Source organism: Bombyx mori, chromosome 17, assembly GCF_030269925.1.
Source record: "Bombyx mori chromosome 17, ASM3026992v2".
Classification (NCBI taxonomy): domain Eukaryota; kingdom Metazoa; phylum Arthropoda; class Insecta; order Lepidoptera; family Bombycidae; genus Bombyx; species Bombyx mori.
The window spans coordinates 5,584,877-5,606,679 of NC_085123.1; the positions used below are offsets into that span (position 1 = coordinate 5,584,877).

At 39.6% G+C, this 21,803-nt stretch overlaps 1 protein-coding gene across 1 annotated transcript in view; it reads right to left on the reverse strand.

Moving 5' to 3' along the window:
- The window catches only part of LOC101746849 (uncharacterized), a 49,410-nt gene extending 28,270 nt beyond the window's left edge, over window positions 1–21,140 (reverse strand). Inside the window, exons 1-16 of the mRNA XM_038017021.2 lie at window positions 21,137–21,140; window positions 20,273–20,376; window positions 19,639–19,820; window positions 18,584–18,653; window positions 17,359–17,490; window positions 15,921–16,131; window positions 13,243–13,421; window positions 11,969–12,046; window positions 10,601–10,708; window positions 9,095–9,236; window positions 6,912–7,054; window positions 5,787–5,960; window positions 4,906–5,133; window positions 4,260–4,361; window positions 2,985–3,146; window positions 1,805–1,906 (exon numbers count right to left, since the gene is read on the reverse strand). Of these exons, the coding sequence (XP_037872949.2) occupies window positions 1,805–1,906; window positions 2,985–3,146; window positions 4,260–4,361; window positions 4,906–5,133; window positions 5,787–5,960; window positions 6,912–7,054; window positions 9,095–9,236; window positions 10,601–10,708; window positions 11,969–12,046; window positions 13,243–13,421; window positions 15,921–16,131; window positions 17,359–17,490; window positions 18,584–18,653; window positions 19,639–19,820; window positions 20,273–20,376; window positions 21,137–21,140 (2,121 nt within the window). The remainder of the gene's footprint in view (window positions 1–1,804; window positions 1,907–2,984; window positions 3,147–4,259; window positions 4,362–4,905; window positions 5,134–5,786; window positions 5,961–6,911; window positions 7,055–9,094; window positions 9,237–10,600; window positions 10,709–11,968; window positions 12,047–13,242; window positions 13,422–15,920; window positions 16,132–17,358; window positions 17,491–18,583; window positions 18,654–19,638; window positions 19,821–20,272; window positions 20,377–21,136) is intronic.
- Between the last annotated feature and the right edge of the window lie 663 nt (window positions 21,141–21,803).

The window sequence follows — 21,803 nt, forward strand, 5'->3', positions numbered from 1 at the left end:
CCCCTCGCCGGTCCCCAGACCGACATGTGAGGGGGACCCGAAACACTTAGAGGGCCAGGGCTTGGGCGAGATCCGCCTCCCTGGCCCCCGCTCGACGGTGGCGGGATTGTGGGTCTCTCACGCGCCCCGCCGCCTCCTTCTGCGAGATGGTGCACTCGCAGAAGTCGAGCATCGCCTTCCACGACTCGTCGTCGCTGAGCATCGATGCCACAACACTCGGCAACGACAAGTCGGTTCCTATTTTTGCGACGAGGACACGGCGCCACCCCTCCCATGCGGGGCAGGCGACGAGCGTATACTCTGCCGTGTCCAAGTCGCAACCACAATGGTGGCACTCTGCCGTCGGCTCGGCTGTGATCCGGTGCAGGAACTCACCGAAACAACCATGCCCAGTGAGCACCTGCGTGAGCCGGAAAGTGAGGCGTCCTCTGTCAAGATTCACCCAATCCACAAGGACCGGGCGAATCACCTCGACGGTCCTACGACCAGCCGAAGGATCAGCCAGCCGTCTGGACCATGACTCCAGCACGGACCGCCGAGATTGGGCCCTCCGCGCTCTGACCACACTGGGGCTGGGACGCACCACGCCCCGGGCACGAAGTTCAGCCCGCCACTTATAGTCAGCGGCGAGCGCCTCCGCTTCCAGAACCCAAGGCGGCGTCCCAGCCAGTACACACGCCGCCTCAAAGGAGATGGTGCGATAACCACGGATGACCCTGACCGCGATGGTGCGTTGCGGCCGTTGCAGCAGCTTCGCCACCCCCACGGCCAGGGACTGGCCCCACACGGGCGCCCCGTATAGGGCCATTGATCGCACCACCCCCGTATAGAGACGGCGCGTCACCTGGTCAGGCCCCCCGACGTTGGGCAGAAGCCGGCTTAGCGCGCCGGCCACCCCCAACAAACGAGGGACCAGGTTCTGAAAGTGAGCACGGAAGGTCCAACGACTGTCCAGAATGAGGCCGAGGTACTTGAACTGCACCCCGACCCCGATACGGACGCCTCCAACCACGATATGGGCATCGATAGGTGGCACTCTCCGGGGCCTGTGGAACCACATGGCCTCGGATTTACTGAGCGCCACGTCGAGGCCCAATCTCCTAATTTTGCCGACGACATGCGCCACCCCAGCCGTAGCAAGACGGGCAGACTCAGCAAAACTCCCCCCCCGGGCCACGACCAACGTGTCGTCCGCGTAACATATTACGCTCAGGCCCGGGAGGAGGGCACCTCTCAGCACCCAGTCATACCCGATATTCCACAAAAGGGGGCCGAGCACCGACCCCTGTGGAACACCGCGCACGACGTTTTTTAACGTTAGTTAAATATTGAACGCCGTTATACAGAGTACCAGGTCACTAGCACTTTATTTTACTCATAATTGTAGAAATATATATGTCGACGCGCGCCAGGGAGGGCTAAGCGGTAGTTTCCGTCATCACTCGTATTCGATTGAACTCAGTTTAGTCAATAAAACCTTTTGAATGATAATTATTGAAACTCAACACACACAACTTTCACAATGACAGGGTAAACCGACAGTTTCGTTCCACATACCGACAGACCCACTGACTGACTGCCACAGACTCACTCACCTCACCAGGCTCACCAGGCGTTACGGAGTCTACCCTACATTTTGTGATATTTATCAAAACAACATTTCATCATTTAAAATAATAGTCAAAACAACAACAACGTCTTAATATTACTAAAAGTCGTTAACCACGACATATAGATACGTAGTAAACACAGAAGCTAACAAGCAAGCACAAGCACAGCACAAGCATATAACAAATTAACAAACCCTGAAATTCAATTGTCTACTCGTTGACAGCATGTAGACGCTACAAATGTTCGCTGTGTAATAACAACTCAGGTATGTACCAAAAATGAATATCATTGCAACCTGCAACAATAAATAACTGTATACTAGAGGTCCCGCAGTAGTCGAAATTCGACTATAAAATCAATTGGAATTCTAAGTTTGTACACTATTATGATTGTATTTTATACTTCTATAATCACAAATTTCGGTGGAAAATTTCATACTCTTCTGTCCGCGCAATTTTCGTAAAAAGGGATACAAAGTTTTTGCTTCACGTATTAATATATAGATAACTGATATATAGATATTATTTACAATTCAATCAAAAATAACAATATGTTTTTGTTTATTTTCTAATTTACTTTGCGTTCGATGAGTGAACTTATTAGAGAGCGTGCTAATCTAAAAAATATATTGAATCTATGTTTGTAATATCTACAATCGCTCTACGTTTATGTGAAGGGCTTTTTTTTCTCAAACTGAAATCACTGGACTTACACTGCCAATCAGTAAACGGATGCATTGCAGTTGAACCAAGAGGTTTTCCTGTTATTCAACAATCTACGTCCAAAACTTATCAAAAAAAAATCCGTCGAAGCAGCGAAAGTGAAGTTTTTTTTTTTTATTGCTCTTGTAGGCAGACGAGCATACGGCCCACCTGATGGTGAGTGGTTACCGTCGCCCATGGACTTCAGCAATGCGAGGGGTAGAGCCAAGCCGCTGCCTACCGAACTGCCTCAGTGAAGCGTTTATGGCGGTGAACCTTATCTTATCTATGACTTTATCTATCTTTGGGCCTAATGTGCCGTCATGTTCTGGAATACGGTAGGCAGCGGCTTGGCTCTGCCCCTGGCATTGCTGAAGTCCATGGGCGACGGTAACCACTCACCATCAGGTTATGCTCGTCTGTCTACAAGGGCAAAAAAAACCGTCTGGACCGGAGAACACTCGGTTGCCGGTCGGCTGATAATTTCAAAGTCAATGCACATTTCTACGAAAACAATTTTATTACAATCCTTAAACCCATCGCCAACTAAGTTTTAACTCGCATCTCACTAATGCTATTATAAACTTCCCGTTTTAATAAATTAAGTTACCTTTAAAATACTGTTTTAGGTGAGCAGTACATTTTTACTCATAAAAACTAAGCAATAATAACCAGAGGTAAATCCGAAGTGCCAGGGGTTAAATCGTAGGTCCCCGAGCCCGTAAATATAGAGGTACCGAAAGACAACGCTGTAAGTATCGGTTGTTCATGCTTTGAAAAATTCTTCATGAACACTTTCGTCTCCAAGTTTATTAGTTTACACATCCATGAGCTCTAAAAAGAACAAAAATGCTTCAAGTGTATTTAAAAGAAATAAGATCTAAATTAGATAAACTTATTTTTGTAGGGATTTTAGTTAAATGTACTACTACTAATACTGCGCTGGCGCTATGACCCCGAAGTGGGTCTTGGCCTGCGACAATAAACGTTACCATTGATCCCAGCGCTACGCAACACCTTGCCAGTCCGGCACTTGAAGCTCACGTAAATTTCCTTCCACAGCGTCAGACCAGCGGTACTGGGGCCTCCCTACAGGGCAGTGTCCCTCCGGTACACCCGCGTAAACCCGTTTTACAGCCCGAACCTGCTCCATACACACTAAATGCCCAAAAAAAGGCCACTTCTTTAAAATTTTCAACTGTGGTTCTACGCTTGTTATATTAGGTATGTATACAGGCAGCAGTAGGGCGTATTTAAGGACTACTCATACGTTAGGTACCATGTCTGATTCAGGCAAGGGGGCAAAGCAAAGCCGCCGCCACCCGAAACATGTCTTGTTGGATCACCCGGATCCACTCTCAGTAGTTTTAGGTTTTTCAAGCACGGGTCCCGTCATTGTCGAACTCGTCGATTAACGAACCACACATTGTCTCAAGTTGAGCCCCGTGAGCTCAGCGAATAGGTAGGAAAAAAATAATGATTTGTGAGTCGTCGTGGTCTAACGGATAAGACGTCCGGAGCATTCGTGTTGAGCGATGCACCGATGTTCGAATCTCAGGCGGGTACCAATTTTTCTAATGAAATACGTACTCAACAAATGTTGACGATTGATTTCCACGGTGAAGGAAGAACATCGAGTAATAAAAATGAAACCCGCAAAATTATAATTTGCGTAATTACTGGTGGTAGGACCTCTTGTGAGTCCGCGCGGGTAGGTACCACCACCTTGCCTATTTCTGCCGTAATGCGTTTCGGTTTGAAGGGCGGGGCAGCCGTTGTAGCTATACTTGAGACCTTAGAACTTATATCTCAAGGTGGGTGGCGCATTTACGTTGTGGATGTCTATGGGCTCCAGTAACCACTTAACAGCTTAACACCAGGTGGGCTGAGAGCTCGTCCACCCATCTAAGCAATAAAAAAAAAAACTGTGTACTAATTTTGGTATACCTCACGACAAAGTTTTCTAGGACACGCAAAAATATATAGCAAACAGCCTGACCAGTAGCTGAATATCACAAACACAATCGTGAACCTCAAAAGGCTAAGGATCTGAAACAAAAAAATGAAATGGTGTACTTCATAATCTTCAAGGTTTTTGTGTTCAACGTTAACTTCAAGTTACTGCGTAACGAAAGGACTGAAGGACTTAATGTGATACCACAATTAGTTGTCAGAGTTTCTCGACTCAAGGACAAAATCAAGAAAATAATGTTAAATCTGTTTTAGTACTTAATTAAGGCAAATGGGCTGATACAGTCTGCAATTCATGGTCGATCATTCATAGTACGTTTCCATATATCTTTACGCATCTCAATCCCACTTGGCAGTGAGCTCCCCTTCAATGAGTTTTCTGAGCAACGATTGCCTGTGCCTCTAATTAATGATTTCTATAAGGGAAATGTGGCGGTAAGCGTGCTAGTAGGTGGCCAGTAAGAAATGTATTAGAAGATCCGAAGACCAGGCTCAGTGGTGTAAATTAGGAGAGCCCTGTGTCCAGCAGTGGATGACAATGATGGTGATGATTATGGTGATGATGACGGCAATTAAACAACAAAACAAATAAGCTTCTAAGACACCATCTGTAAATAAAAACCTTGTGGTGAGATTTTAAATTATTTTTCCATTTTTCCATGTAATTCCATATGTGCCACACTTGTAAAATTGGGAATAACAGGGCTATTTGTCCTGTTACTGAAACGCCGTTAGGATCGATGGTATCCGTGAATATGTACACTGGAAATACTGATATTATATCAATGTAGAAGCCAATAGACCCCATTTTAGCTTCCGCTATCTCCTTTATGGTTATTTTCCTTTTGTTCTGAAAATAACAATGAAAAACATAACGATGGTAATAGCCGAAGCTTTTAGCTAAATACAAAATACATTGTTAAAATTAAACTAGTTAAGTCTAGATCCGATTTATCAACGATTTGTATTAGTACATATAAGTCGTAGTAATGAAAGAACATTTTTAGTGGATTGCGAGAAAAATTTTATCCAAATAATTTTATTGTCATTAAACTTGACTAAATCTATATATTAATACGTGAAGCAGAAAGTTTGTAGCCCTTTTTAGGAGTTTCAAATTTCTCATACTTAGAAAGAATATTGAAAAGAAGTGCAGAATGTTAATATTTTTATTAATTATCAAATCATTAAATCAATGAAGAAAATATTACACACACTACCATGTATTTGACACAACACATGTAGATACACATACACTTTGTATTTATTGTTAACTTTTGATATTGTTGAAAGTCTGTGGTCAAATTGAGAATAGATTAATATTGTTTGTCTTTAATATTATTTGTTTATACTGTAGTATTGGCGAAGTTTGTAATTATAGAAGTATAATAAATAAATAGTCTTTGATAATAGAACCATATTAATGTCCAAACTTATAATTTCAATTAATTATAATCGAATTTCGACTACAGAGGGATCGCTAAATAATAATAATTTCATCACCTTCACAACTATTGCTGTAGTCAATTGTAAGAATATATTCAGAAGCAAAGCGGCTGTGACAATGAAAGAGACGACAATTTCAGAATCCGACTGCTTGCCTTCGATGGCGGCTCGAGGGCACGTAACACACACATACAGCACCGTCATAAAGTGAATCATATCCCAGAAAAGCGTCTGTTAATAATTAAAAAATAATTACATATTATAGTCGAACTAAGGTAGTGGGCTACAGTACTGTTTTTTTTTATGATTGAACGATTATTGGTTTCCAGTTTCACCAGGACAGGTTGGCGAGAAAAGGTTCAGCCAGGACGGGTGGGATGTGATAACAGCTGCCCGAGCACCTACGAAGGAGACCTAACAACTCAAGAGCAGCTGCTTCGCGAATGAATCTACTACCAGATCGGAATCGCAACTCCCTGAGAAGATCCAGCGGGAAACTCAGCGGGCTGATGCATGGGTTAGGTTGCACGTCGAAATCTTTGCCGAGTTCGACGAGTACGGTTGCCGGGGTCCCTTAGCCTGCTTCTAGTGTTAGAGCTGAGGGCATCTACTGCAAGAGTTATTGGATCTGACGGATCCGGAAAAACGTGTCTAGGGCGACGACGGTGACTGGCTCCTGCGTGATCAGGATTCGGGGATTCAGTACAGTACAGTACGGCAGTAAGTACGTACAGTAAGGCAGTACACTACAGTTATTAAGTTCTTTCGGTACTGGTGCTAGGAAAACTTGTGAGCCAGCATGGGTAGGTGCCACCACCCTACCTATTTCTGCCGTGACGCAATACTGCGTTTCGATTTGAAGGGTGGGGTAGCCGTTGTACTGTTAAAACTGAGAACTTACAACTCATGTCTCGAGGTGGGTGGCGGCATTTACGTTGTAGATATCTAAGGGATCCGGTAACCACTTAACACCAGGTGGGCCGTGAACTCGTCCAACCATCTATGCTATATCAAAAAAACTCTATTTCATTCAAATATTCTAAGACACAAAATAGTTTATCTAGCATATGTTATAGAATTGATAAAAAGATTTATCCAAAGCATTTATTTCTTAGACTTAGGTATAATAAAATATTTAGAAATAGGTACGTTTAAGAACAGAAAAATAAAATATTTACTTACAAAACTAGTGTCGGGCTCTAAAATCCAGGGGAAGTTTGATCTCAGACAGATACGGGGATAGTCTACTGTTGTAACATTGTTAGTGATTTTATACAGCTCTAGATACTCTGTAGTGAATTTAGGCTTACGAATATTGTCTTCGTCTGTGAAGTATAAATTGATTACTAAATACTTACCAACGAATTTTTTTTATTGTTTAGATGGGTGGACGAGCTCACAGCGCACCTGGTGTTAAGTGATTACTGGAACCCATCGACATCTACAACGTAAATGCGCCACCCACCTTGAGATATAAGTTCTAAGGTCTCAAGTATAGTTACAACGGCTGCCCCACCCTTCAAACCGAAACGCATTACTGATTCACGGCAGAAATAGGCAGGGCGGTGGTACCTACCCGCGCGGACTTGCAAGAGGTCCTACCACCAGTAATTACGCAAATTATAATTTTGCGGGTTTGATTTTTATTACACGACGTTATTCCTTCACCGTGGAAGTCAATCGTGAACATTTGTTGAGTACGTATTTCATTAGAAAAATTGGTACCCGCCTGAGATTCGAACACCGGTGCGTCGCTCAACACGAATGCACCGGACGTCTTATTCTTTAGGCCACGACGACATCGAAATCGACGATAACACGAATGCAATTAATTTCTTCACGAATACATTATATAGCTACAATGAACTGGAATAACAAATAATGTACATAGATAAAGATTTTGTACATCAATTGAGGCGTACATATGTACATACATATGTCCCTCAGGTCTCGAGGCAGAAACTCATAACAAAATCGAGCCAGACAAAAGAAAACTTTTTTTATATCTAATCCAACAAATACATGAGGTTTAAGTAAGATCAAAACATTTTCGTGTCTTATTAAATAGCCGTCAATATTTTTGTTTTGTTTCGTTTATATTTAAAAATAGCTTTTGAAATATTGTAACGTATGTGGAAGGGTATAATGGTGTTTTTACAGCTACCAGAGCTTAACGTGATACATCACTTACGCGTAGTACGAGATAGCACCGATAAGCTTCTTCTGAATGCTTATAGCAAATAAATGTTCGATAAAAAATATTTTTATAATAAAATTTCTTTTCTTTTTCTTTTGTAATATAATAAAATTAAATGAACAAAGTAATTTTATTTGCGAACGGTTTTGGAGTGTTTTAAATTTCTAAAAGAATAAGGTTTTAATATTACGCTACTAGTAATTTAGCTATTAGTAAACGCTACACAGAGATAGAGATATATGATCAAAGAGATATATGATCAAACTGGTCACTGTCTTCGTCGAACCCATCGATTATGACGAAGAGTTCGACGAGCAATCTAACCCATAGACAGAGCCCACTAGGTTTCTCACCGGATCTTCTCAGTGGGTCGCGATTCCAACCCGGTGCTCTGCTAGGGCTAGTGTTAGCAAATTCTCTCAGGTTGAGCCCGTGAGCTCACCTACCTGTCCGGGCGTAACTGGAATAGCCCCTTAGGCTACCAGCGAATAAGAAAAAAATTTTTTTTTCATCAAACCCATCATCCCGCAGTTACTTCCCCATTTTTCATTCACTATGTTGGTGTTGCCAGAAACTACATAGTGAATATTTTTATCCACCCTGAATCGAAGATCATTTGCATTAGATAACAGCTGGTCCAAATTGGACCGCAATACTGAGTCACTGTCGAACTAGGCCAGATAACAATCCGTGCTGGCATACAAGGGGCCTTTCCGTAATAATTCCAGTAATACGTGAATCCACGAGAAGGAATTCGATGGTGATATTCTAAGCCGACCTTCCGCTATTATACATACTACTACCAATAATATTATAGCTAAGAGATTATACTATTATTGCTAATTACTGGTGGTAGGACCTCTTGTGAGTCCGCGCGAGTGGGTACCACCACCCTGCCTATTTCTACCGCGAAGCAATAATGCGTTTCGGTTCGAAGGGTGAGGAAGCCGTTGTAACTATACTGAGACTTTAGAACTTATATCTCAAGGTGGGTGGCGCATTTACGTTGTGGATGTCTATGGTTTCCAGTAACCACTTAACACCAGGTGGGCTGAGAGCTCGTCCAGCCATCTAAGCAATAAAAAAAAAAGATATGCATTTTAATGAGAGTAGGATAACGTAAAAGTATTACAAATTGAAATGAAAGTTTTAATAAAATTATTTGTACCTGTAAAATACATGTGTGAATCATCAACAAATGCACTGTCTTCGTCCTCCACTCCAGTTAAAGTGTCCTTCAAGACTTTCATAGGGCGGTACCTTGTTCGAAGCAAACGTAAATCGCCTTTATCATTTCGTGTTATAGCCTCCTAATAATTAATTAAAAATTATTATTTATTATTCAAAATTTGACAGAAGAGTTATTTTTTTTTATTGCTTCGAAATGTGGACGAGCTCACAGCCCACCTGATGTTCATTTGTTACTGGTGCCCTTAGACATCTACAACGTAAATGCGCCACCCACCTTGAGATATAAGTTCTAAAGTCTCAGTATAGTTCATCGAGTACCCCACCCTTCAAACCGAAACGCATTAATGCTTCACGTCAGAAATAGGCAGGGTGGTGGTACGTACCCGTGCGGACTCACAAGAGGTCCTACCACCAGTAAAAGTTACCAAAGACAGACTACTATGGGAATCGTTAGCGGACTACTTATAACAAAAGGCACACCAAACCAAGAGGCATCTGGTGGAACATAAACACAAAATGCTTAAAATTAATCACTTTTCGGAATTCGAAGTAATTGAAAAAATTATAAGTTAAAGATTATAAATGCTATAATTGATTATACAATAAGTACATAATTAAATGTCTTTTTACGGTTTTGTCGAGTTTCTAAAAAAGTAAAAAAAAAATATTTTTCATTATATCTACAACCCCCGAAAACTATAGACAATATAATAAGTACTTAAAAATCATAATAAGTACTTAAACGAAAATCTATATTCATAGCTGAGGTAAGCATTACGTTTTAGATCAGTAGTTTTCAGTTTCAAATCAGATGAAGAAGGCATGCAATCCCGATTACGTCCACTTACTTTTACGGCCTTGTTACTTACTTCTCAATAGTAACAGTAAACTAGGTGAGCTGTTTATCTCCCTAAATCCTAAGCCTTCTTCTTTTTGACTGAGACGCCATCTAGTTATTAATTTAAATCTTGTAACAACTAAATCGGGTTTCAAAATGGCGTTATATCCATGAGCCCCAGTAACTGTTTGATTTTAGATGTGTTTATCGCTTAAACAGGTGAACAAGCTCACGGCTCACCTGGTTTTAAGTGATTACCGGAGCTTATAGACATCAACAAAATGAATGTTGATCCAACTTGAGAAATAAGTTTAAGTCTCAATTCCATAGTACAATGGCTACCCCGCTCTTCAAACTGGAGTGCATTGCACTGGCAACAGGCAGGGGTAGTGGTACCGAATGGAGCTTGGCCGAGACGCCCTATTGCCTGCCAGTAATGGGCCGTGAGCTAGTCTCTCCTTTTAGCCAATGAAAACAAGAATTTATTTCCAAGGATTACACCTAAGCCGATATGCAATATGATAAAAAAAAGTTACACGCGACTCTAAACTATAAATATGATTTTACTATCCTATTTACGATCCATACAGTATGGTAGGCACGACACTAGTGAAATGCGATATTTTTTTCCCGTGAAAGGATTACCTGTCTTTTCCGAGATTTATGGAGTCTATCCTGAATTCTTTCACGAATGTGTTGTAACGTATTCGGATATTCAGCTATCACTCGCATGAATTCAGTTCTGCGTAATACCTTTAAAAAAAACAACCTTATTTTTCTTGGTTGATTTTGGGTAGATAAGTAAAGCTTTTGAGAGTTTAAGTACTTCTGCATTTTCTGGGTGACCGATTGATATTTAATTTTAATTGAAATAGTAAAGTCTAAACCATAAAACTAAAAACAGATGAATTAAAAGTAGTTTTAGAGCGCAGATTGTATTTTTGTGTGCTAGCTTCAATAAAAACTAAATTCAGAGCGAAGGATTTTTTTCTCTTGATGTACGTGCCCATACGACCAGATTTTTTTGTGCAGCTGCAACTAACTGTGTTGCCATACTTATTAGTCACACTTAAAGATAGTTATAAATTATTAAATTTTTATTTATTACTGAAATTTCATTATTAAAATTTTCATTATTAAAATTTCATGCTTAGGATTGTCCTTAACAAGTAGCACCAAAAGAAGAAACAGAAAAGTTTTACTTTGCTGGTGGTAGGACCTCTTGTGAGTCCGCACGAGTAGGTACCACCACCCCGCCTCTTTCTGCCGTGAAGCAGCAGAAAGTGGCAGCAGCTTGGCTATGCCCCTGACATTGCTGAAGTCCATAGGCGACGGTAAGCACTTACCATCAGCTGGGCCGTGTGCTCGTCTGCCTACAAGGGCAATAAAAAAAAAGCAGTAATGCGTTTCAGTTTGAAGGATGGGGCAGCCGTTGTAACTGTACTGAGACCTTAGAACTTATATTTCCAGGTGGGTGGCGTATTTACGATGTCTATGGGCCCCAGTAACCACTTAACACCAGGTGGGCTGTGAGCTCGTCCACCCAACTAAGCAATAAATAAAAAAGTCTCGTCATATGGCACGTTGCAATGGATGTAGTGCTGAAGATATTAGAGTTGACGTGAGGCAGGCGGCTGGTAGTAAAATTAATCCAAAATCCCTATACAGGATAAGGGAACATACTGCGCCGACCCTTCATTAGGTAGGATTAGAGCAAGAAGAAGAAGAAGTCTCAATTGTGTAGTATTAAGACTGTTCACCCCTCAAACCGTAACGCTTTACTACTTCGCGGCAGAAATAGGCAGTATGGCGGTACCTACCCGTGCGGGCTCACATACATACGCTTTAATACAAGCAATAACCCGTATTGAAATTTTAAGCTTTTCAGCGGATTCAATTTCTATTATACGATGCTGTTCTTTCACCGTAGAAGTCAATCGCGACCATGTTGCATTATTATAATGTGTGCAATTTACTAATTTTGGAATGCAAAAAAATCTCTATTCGACATACCTGAACTTCAACATAAGTTGCGGCTTTGACTGTAACTTTAGCGGGTATGGAATAAAACAAACTCAACTCTCCCAGCACCTGCAATATAGTCAATAGGCGCATTTATCAATGACATTTTTACTTTCATCACACATACTGACACATTGAAACTCTTATTACATACGTAAAATTTAAAAAAAACATGGATTTACCATAAAATAGTGGTATAACACAGACCGGATCTAATGATCTTAATATTTTCCAAGATACGTATTACTTAGCACGTATATACGGACGACTTTCACTATGAAGTATTTAAAATGTGTCATAAAAATTAAAGCTGCGAAATTATAAATTAGGACAATTACTGGTGGTAGGGAATTTTGCTGTCTCACACAAATATGTATCACACTATGCTGGCTATCTTTTCATAGCTACCGCAAAGCAAACATGCATTCTGGGTTGAGAAGTGAGACGGTATTTATAGAATACAATTGAGATGACCTGATGTCTTAAAGCGGGTGGTGGTGCTCTCGTTGAAATGGCTATTGACTCCGGTAATTACTAAACAGCAGGTGAGGCGTGAACCTATTCGGCTATCAATGTACAAACAAAATTTTGGTTCCTTTGCTACTGTTAAGTAGCTTAAGCTAGGGAATTATGTATCTTCTAGCCATACAGCCATACAGCCTATTTCTGAATAGACTCTCCAATTTCCTCTGACCATTAGAGGAAACAAAATAAACACTTTTATCGGCCCAAAGCTAGGATTTTTTTTTCGGGTTCATTCACACCGGAAACATCCTAGAAAAGTAAATCCCCATAGCCTGAATACCAAACACCCTTCACAAAGATACGAATTCCGGCCTGGAGTCGAGACCCGACTTCATAGTAATCACCAAATATTCGAAGAATGTTTTTTTTTTCCTAACTAATAGCCTTGAGAGGCTATTTCAGTGTAACCTTAACTAGTAGGTGAGCTCACGGGGCTCAGTCCTGATGACGTTGCTAACACGAACCCTAGCAAATGGGTTAATTTACTCGTCGAGCCCTTCGTCGCAAGCGACGGGTTCTACGAGAACGATGACAGGTTCTTGAGGTACCTAAAAGCACCGTTAGTAGATCGGGAAGATCCGAAATGACGTGTTTTGGGCGACGTCGACTGCTTTCCATTCTGTCCGCAGGATCGGAAATGTAGTTACCGGCGGCCACGATGAGAGGGTTCTCGTGTCGTGACGCTTTATCGAAGTGCGAAGAATGAACCGATCGCTCTAGGTAAAATACAAAATTCTTACAGTCCCTTCTTTAAAGGCAATCATAGGGCTCTCGTCGTCTTCATCAGACAATATTTCGAGGACGCCTCGTTTGACACAAATCATACCACTCTTCACGACTCCCTGACTCCAAATCGTTTGACCGGCGAGGAATAGCTCGTGTCTCATCAGTAAGGATATCTGACGCATGAAAGCTTCGTCTAAAAACATTGTATCGTGTATAGAAGACGAACATCACACTCGAAGTCTGCGGCAGATATTTTGTAAATATCAAAAAATATTATGAAGGCTTTATTGAACAATATTGTTTTTTTTACGTAGTAAACAGATAAATGCTACTTCAATCTCTTGTTTAAAGGTCATTCGCTTCGGTACGTGTAAAATAGCATAGTCTTTTCAGGAGACTACTCGCGATTGGAGTTAATCAATTCACTTAATTCTTTATTAACTTAGCTATTTCCTGTTAATGTTATGAGCGAGGATTAAGAGGTATATAGGTAAAAACAGCCTTTGTACAGTTCGATTAAGGAATTGATTTTATATTTTGAAACGGATGATTACTCACGATGTCTACAAGCGTCTATACAATTCGTTAAACATAAGTAGGCCGTGTGTTCATATACATAATCTCTCTCTCTCTCTTCCCAGCTATTTATCCCACATGGTGGTGGGGTCAGCTTTCCTAACTTTACTCCTCCACTTCGCTCTGTCTTCGACATCGAGAATATTCTAATTCATATACATAATCTACATAATTAAATAATGCACTTAATTTAATTTGATCGAACGAAATAAAAATGAAAAGTAAATTGTATAGAGTGCTCACAGATTTTATTTAATATTTAACAAACACGGTTTTTTTCCCTACCTATGCTGATAGCCTTGAGAGGCTATATCAGCGTTACCCTAGCGCGTGGGTGAGCTCTCGGAGCTCAAACCAGCAGGAGAACGAGGTCCTAGCAAGAGCAGTGCTTCGCAGAATCTACCGCCGGATCGGAAACGCGACCCACTGAGAATATTCTGCGAGAAACTAAGTGGGCAGTGTTTATGGTTTAGTTTACTCGCCGAACCCTTCATCGCAAGCAACGGGTTCGACGAGAACGATAACCGGTGCTTGGGGTACCTAAAAACACCATTAATGGATCGGGAGGAGAAACAAAACCCCTTAGCAACAGTAATAAGGAACAAATAAAAGCCAAATTGAACTGGAGACGTCCACGTCAAAGCTTCGACTTTTACACGTTAAATTAAATTTGACTGACCAATCAAGGCATAAGTTCTATATCGAATTCTAAACACTATTAAATTAACTAGATAGGTTTACTTGTTAAAGAATATTTTCTTGGACGTAATAGGTTCGGCGAGGACGGTGGCAGCTGCTTGAAGCACAAGACATGACATGAGCACAAGACATGAGACATATTTTCCGATTAAACTCCTTTTCACTTATGGTACCCAGGAAAAGTGATGGTATGCTGGTATTTTAGATCGACGCCATAGACACAAAATTAAATTAAATTAAAAACTTCCGAGGCAACATTTCAATTGCCAGCTCTCTAATGGCACTCAAAGAACGCGATCTCTCACCGACTATAATTAATTAACAGACGAGATACGGAAAATTCTTTAAAAACTTCGCTAATTATGTAATTTAGTAGCATTTTTATTCGAAATATTACTGAATATCTTTTTCAGATTCTACACATAAAATATTTATGCTTTTGATAAGGTTTATTTTATAAGACTCTTGTTGTGAATTTGAATATAGTGCGTGGAAATTGAATCCATAAGATCTATCTATGAACAGCTCTAGTATCTTTATAGTGAAAACAAAGATTCTTCCAAACTATATACATCCTACCACTAGTAAAAGTAAAGGTTAGGTCAACATGTATAATACAATATACGTATTCGAATTAAGTTTCCAACTATTGTTTTAGTTTTTCCATTCTAAAAAACAAAATCGATTTTATGTTTTTATGATCAGACGACAAAAACAACGTGCTTGTAAATCTTGTCCAAACAATTTATTATAGAATCTATACGAGTAATAACTACTCGTAACTTGTTGTACATGTAACAAAACAGTTTCCTATTTTCTCGATTTTATCATTATATCAAACGGTTTGATTATTACGATATCATCAATATAATGATTGAAAATTACCACAAATTTTCAATCATTTTGTCCAATATTAGTAACACAATGAGAACCTAATTATTGTGGAGTATAGTTCGTACATGTACAGATGTAATTCGGATGGTAGGTTTTGGTACTTTCATTTGGTACGTTCATTGATACTTTTTTGAATTTTACATATTATGTTTCGAAATTAGCTAAAAATCGATTCAGATCATTTTAGTATTTTATTCGGTTTTTACGGGTTACGGGTGTAGTTAAATATGATTGTAGCTATCTACATACATATCTGCCGGATGAAATAATTGATTTCCATATAAGAGCGATGTAGAAAGAAAGGTCACAAAATGATATGATTACAAAATTTCATAGATAAACTTGAGAGATGAAATTTTAATAAAGCTTCAATTCCAAAATTACAGGTGTCTTTTTGCATTGGATTGAAATGACTTCTCAAGATGGCAGTGCTTATGAATGCAGACTCGCAACACCGTTATCAAAGTTTAATCACTATATAAATAAATATAGTGTATAGTGATATTAAACTCACTTAGCTTACCTGTATCTCTAAACAATATTGAATCATGAAAGTGTCCAACATTCAAATCAAAGATCAGCTCCATTTGTAAAGAGATGGGTATTTTCTTCAACAAATCAGATCTAAGAACTCCGTCTTTAATTTCCCATATTTGCGTTTGGTATTTTTTTATTTGTTCAATCAACTCCGTCGGGGCCCCGCGGAATTTCAAGTAATTCGTCATGTGTTGGTACTGTAATGATAGAAACAATTTATTGTTCTGTATATAGACAAAACCGTAGATGTAATGAAATAAACGCAGACTTTTGTCTGCGAACATATCAAACAGATAATTTTTGGACGAAATGTATCTAAATTGAAGAATTACGGAATCCTGTAGATTTATAAATTTCTTATGATACTGTCATAATGACTGACCGTAGATTATCTTCGCGCAGGGTGGTTTGGGTGTTTAACGCCTACAAAATCAAATACGATAAAGTAGGTATCACCAATACTATATTGCAAATATACTAATAGATTTTAAAACATGGGTCAATACAATACGATTGAGTTGTTATTTGTATTAACAACTAGTGATCTGAAGAAAAGGAAGCTAAAATATGATACTTATGGACATGCGTCTGCTTTTTTTTGTTATTGAAGGATTGGAGGCCTTTCCAGTTTCACCAGGACAGGTGGGCCAGCAAAGCCTCAGCCAGGAGCAAAGGCTCAGCCAGGAAAAACGTCTGCTCTTCGATCATGGTCTAGTCTGCTTAAGACCTTTGGTAATCGAGGACTGGGATGTACTTATAATCATATGTTACATGTTAGCTTTTTTAATCATTATTATTATTATATGCGGGTAGGGTGTAGGTACTTTTAAAAGGGAGTGCGGAAAAAGCTCTTGGCGCTTTTAAATTTTGTGTCACGTAGAGAAGCTCTCTCGGTTTCAATTATAAATCCCTTCCACTGTTCGATTCATTCCTTTATTTTAACTTATTGCTAGAAAATTGTAGTTAGAAAAAAGCATCTAAGTGTAATTAAATCCCATTGCTAAAAACTATTAGAGTCCTTTTGGAGAAGACTTTTATTCTTTTAACAGTACTTCACGTCAGTGCCTATACTTTAAAAAAAATCTAATATAAAAAAATAATCTAATATTTAAAAAAACAAAAAAAAAAGACATGCCCGCTGAGTTTCTTGCCAATTCTTCTCAGGACGGAGGCTAATTCTTGTGAATTGGCGGTAGTTCTTTTGACGTTCAACAAGTACCTATGTACTTTCATTTATGCTGAATAAACCTTTTTTGATTTGATTTGATTTATGTATTTTAAGTACCGCAACAGAGGGTTAGCTCAAAGCCAGTTGATAAATGTCCAAAAATTGTCGTTAATTATTTCTCGCCTTAACCAACCATAACCAACCATGTTGGACTATTAATAATTAATTCCCGATATGAAAAACGCAATGTACTCACTTTCTCCATGAAACACGATCTTCGTTTGTCTTTGAGGACGAACTCCCAAACCAGCGTGCCAATAAAACGATACCTCATGAATACGTAACCAATAAAAGATAAAGCTGTCGTCAACCATTTTTCATAAGATGACTAAAAATTTAATTAAATCCTCTTTATTTTGTGATCTTTTCAATTATCATCAAACCAAATAACAATATAGTGATATGCAACAAAATCAGTGAGTTTTTTACTGGTGGTAGGACATCTTGTGAGTCCGCACGGGTAGATACCACCACCCTGCCTATTTCTGCCGTGAAGCAGTAATGCGTTTCGGTTTGAAGAGTGGGCTAGCTGTAACTATACTGAGACCTTAGAACTTATATCTGAAGGGTCGGTGGCGCATTGACGTTGTAGATGTCTATGGGTTCCAGTAACCACTTAACACCAGGTTGGCTGTGAGCACGTCCACCAGTCTAAACAAAAAAAAAGTTAAAAATCTTTTTACAATGTTAAAACGTAATCTTCGACAACCGTGTTATAAATCATTAATATGCCTATACAATTTATTCTACTATTTTTTGTTTGAATTTTATTCATTCTAACATAACTCAATCAGACTTAAGATTCGTTAGACAATAAATGAGGAGACTCCGTTTCTCAACGTCTTTACTTGATTTTGTTTAGACGCTCTGACGGGCACTTATCACTATATGAAGGGTGCGCTCACTGACTACTTCTATATTTACTTTGCACGCTTCGGGAAAACCGAAAACGTACCAACTGTGAGTAACATCGTTTGGAACCTCTGGGTCTGCGGAGGGACTTCGGTTCCCTCTGTATTTTGTACCGTGTGTTCAGTGGGGAGTGCTCTGAGGAATTGTTCGAGATGATACCGGCATCTCGTTTTTACCATCGCACCGCCGGCCACCGGAGTAGAGTTCATCCATACTACCTGGAGCCACTGCGGTCATCCACAGTGCGTTTCCAGAGGTCTTTTTTGCCACGTACCATCCGGCTATGGAATGAGCTCCCCTCGACGGTGTTTCCCGAGCGCTATGACATGTCTTTCTTGAAACGAGGCTTGTGGATAGTATTAAGCGATAGGCAGCGGCTTGGCTCTACCCCTGGCATTGCTGAAGTCCATGGGCGACGGTAACCACTCAGCATCAGGTGGGCCGTATGCTCGTCTGCTCACAAGGGCAATAAAAAAAAAGTAAAAAAACAAAAAATAACAGACACTTACCAATGGAAATGTATCTCCAAATATAACATTGAAGAAACGACAAGAACAATAATACCAACACGACAAATAACTGAAATTCAAGACAGAACTTTAGCATTTCAAGAAAAAATGGTTTAGCATAGTTTATTTTGTGCGTCCTAGGAAATACCAAAAAATATAAGTATTACGTAAATGATAGATCCGTGGCATTCTGTCGCAAAGCAATCGTTTTTTTCTGTTTATCTATTGTTTAGCATAATGATAGCATAGCTGTATCACCATTACTCATGATACTCCGATCACTTTGTGTTAATTACGTTCACGGCTCAACATCAAGTGGCCTCTGAGCTAGTCTTAGACTTTATAGCATAGGCGGGTGAACTAGCTCACGGTTCATCTGATATTAAGTGGTTACCAGAGTCTACAGACATCAACAACGTATATGCCGGCACCCACCTTGAGCATGAGTTCTAAATTTCGGTTCTATAGTACAATGTCTGCCCTGTTCTTCTGAACCAAACGCATTATTGTTTCGCGGCAAATATTTATGAGATGATCGTGAAACCTATCTTTTTTTCTCTACCTATTCTAGTAATCTCGAGGGGTTATTTTAGATTCGCCGAATCAGTAGGTGAGCTCACGGGGCTCAACCCCGATGACTTTGCTATGACACGCTGATGACACGAACCCTAGCAAGAGCCGTGTTTCACAGAATCTGCCTCCGAATCGGAAACGCGACCCACCGAGAAGTTCCGGCGAGAAACTCAGTGGGCTGTGTCGGTGGGTTAATTTACTCGCCGAGCCCTTCGTCGCAAGCGACAAATTCGACGAGAACGATGACCGGTGCTTGGGGTACCTAAAAGCACCGTTAGTCGAATCGGAAAGAGAGTCCTACCCGTGCAAGCTCACAAAACTCCTTAACACCAGTAATAAGGAACAAAGAAAAGTCAAATTGAACTGGAGACGTCCACGTCAAAGCTTCGACTTTTACATTTTAAAATAAATTTGACTGACCAATCAAGCCATAAGTTCTATATCGAACCCTAAACGATATTAAATTAACTAGATAGGTTTACCTGTTAAAGAATATTTTCTTGGACGTATTGGGCTTCGGATAGCCGAGCGTCACATTTTTGTAGTGGTATACAGTAGCAGCATGAGTATGTAGATTGTACCACAGACACGTGCTGGCATGCAGCACTAGCAGAACAGTCGCAAAGTGCTCCAAGAAGTATAACCTTCGACGGCACGTGCGTTTCTGCTGATTACAACACTTGAGTCATTTATGGATTCTAAGAGCCGATGGTCTATTAAATGATAATTATTTTTGACATGCTTTTATTAGTTTGACGTGCGCCTATCTATTTATGTAACGGAATCTTTAAAAGTAATTTTCAGCAACTCCAAAACGTACAATTGAAAACGTTCGTCTTAAGCATACCATTAAATACTTTGGTCATAACACCAGGAAAGACTGCGAATTGAAAAGTTTACGGTGACTTAATAGGCCTATTGCCGAAAGTCACGAACCCCCAATATTGGATTGGAGCGTATATTGCCATAGCGATCGATGGCTCAATATTATAACAGAGAAACTTCTGGAAGATTATCGTCACAGCCTACAGAGTTAATGAACCCAAATACAGAAAAACAATAAAGTTGAGAATTTGTTTATCCATTAAAAATATTTCGAGACAGATCTCAACTTACACGTTCGTTTATATCTTCAAAAAACGAATACAATCTATATATACGACAGATATACAACAAGCGACCAAATATGACTATTTTTTCGAATCCATCGTGATACTGAACTAGAACAAAAAGTAAATATTACTTTTAAAGTAATCATCATCATCATTTTAAAGTAATAATATTTACGAGTATAGCAATTGAATCGTGAATATTATCTGTACAGATATTGGACCTATTTGACAAAGTACATTCTCATAGAGACACAACTTTATTGGCTAACGATTATTCTGATTTAACATCCCTTGTTTATTCCTTATATGAGTAGACGAGCTCACGATCCATGGGAGTAAGTGGTAATCAGAGATATCAACAACAAATAGCCGCCACCCTCTTTGGGACATAAGTTCGAAGTCTCAATTTTACAGTACAACGTCTCCCTATCCTTCCAGGCCGAAACGCATAACTGCTTCACGGAAGAAATAGGCGGAGCGGTAGTACCTACTTGTGTACTACCATTTTGTCTATTAACTAGCACACTAACTGACGCCTGATCTTAAAGTGGCACCTGTGACAGAGAAGCTGAGTAGTGCGCGTTTGAGATGGTAAGAACATGTGATGAGACGAAATGAAAATGAGAATGGTAAGAGAATGTTAACTATGAATGTGGAAGGATATAGAGGAAGAGGTAGACTTAAGAAGAAATGGATGGATTGCGTGAAAGACGATATAGGTAAAAGCGAAGAAATAGTATATGATAGAAGAGTATGGAAGGAGAAAACAATTGCGCTGACCCCAGGTGACTGGGAGAACACTAGTAAAGTAACTATTGTAGTTTATTTATAAATTAGAAAAAAACACTAAATAATATTTTGTACTCACACATCCTAGAGATCGGAATAAGCGATATCAAGTCGTAAATCAAAATAAATATGTTTCTTCTGTACACTCGAACATAGACACGTAGTAACGGCCAAAACATGTGTAGGCAGCTCAAGACGACGTCGATGAAAAAGATGAATTCGGATAAGAGAAGTCCAAGCTCTGTTAAGAGATTCGCATCATCGAAATAAAAGGTATGTAAAAGACTCACTGTATACCTGTATACAATGGAAAGCATTACGACTGTCTGAAATAAAAGAAACAAGGATTATCTTACGCTGTCGATTGAAGTAAAACTTCTTTAGACGCGTTGTGAATAAAATGTAACGCGCGACAGATACGATACGGCTAGAGAGAAAAGATACAATTTAGGACGAGTCGCGAAATTTAGTCGCTAACTACTCGACATTGGAGAGAGGGAGAACGCGAACTAGGTCGTTTCTCTTACACACATTTTGTTTACGGGCGTCGGCTACTAGATGGCTTGTTATTAGTTTCTCATTTCTCATTTAGATGGCAGTAACATATTAACTATCTTATATTTAATTTTTAATGAAGGATTTTAAAAAAAGTTATTTTTCTATATATAATTTAAAATATATACAAATAGTGAAGATGTAATTTCTCTTATACACAGCATTCTCTATAATAAGAGAAATTTGGTTTA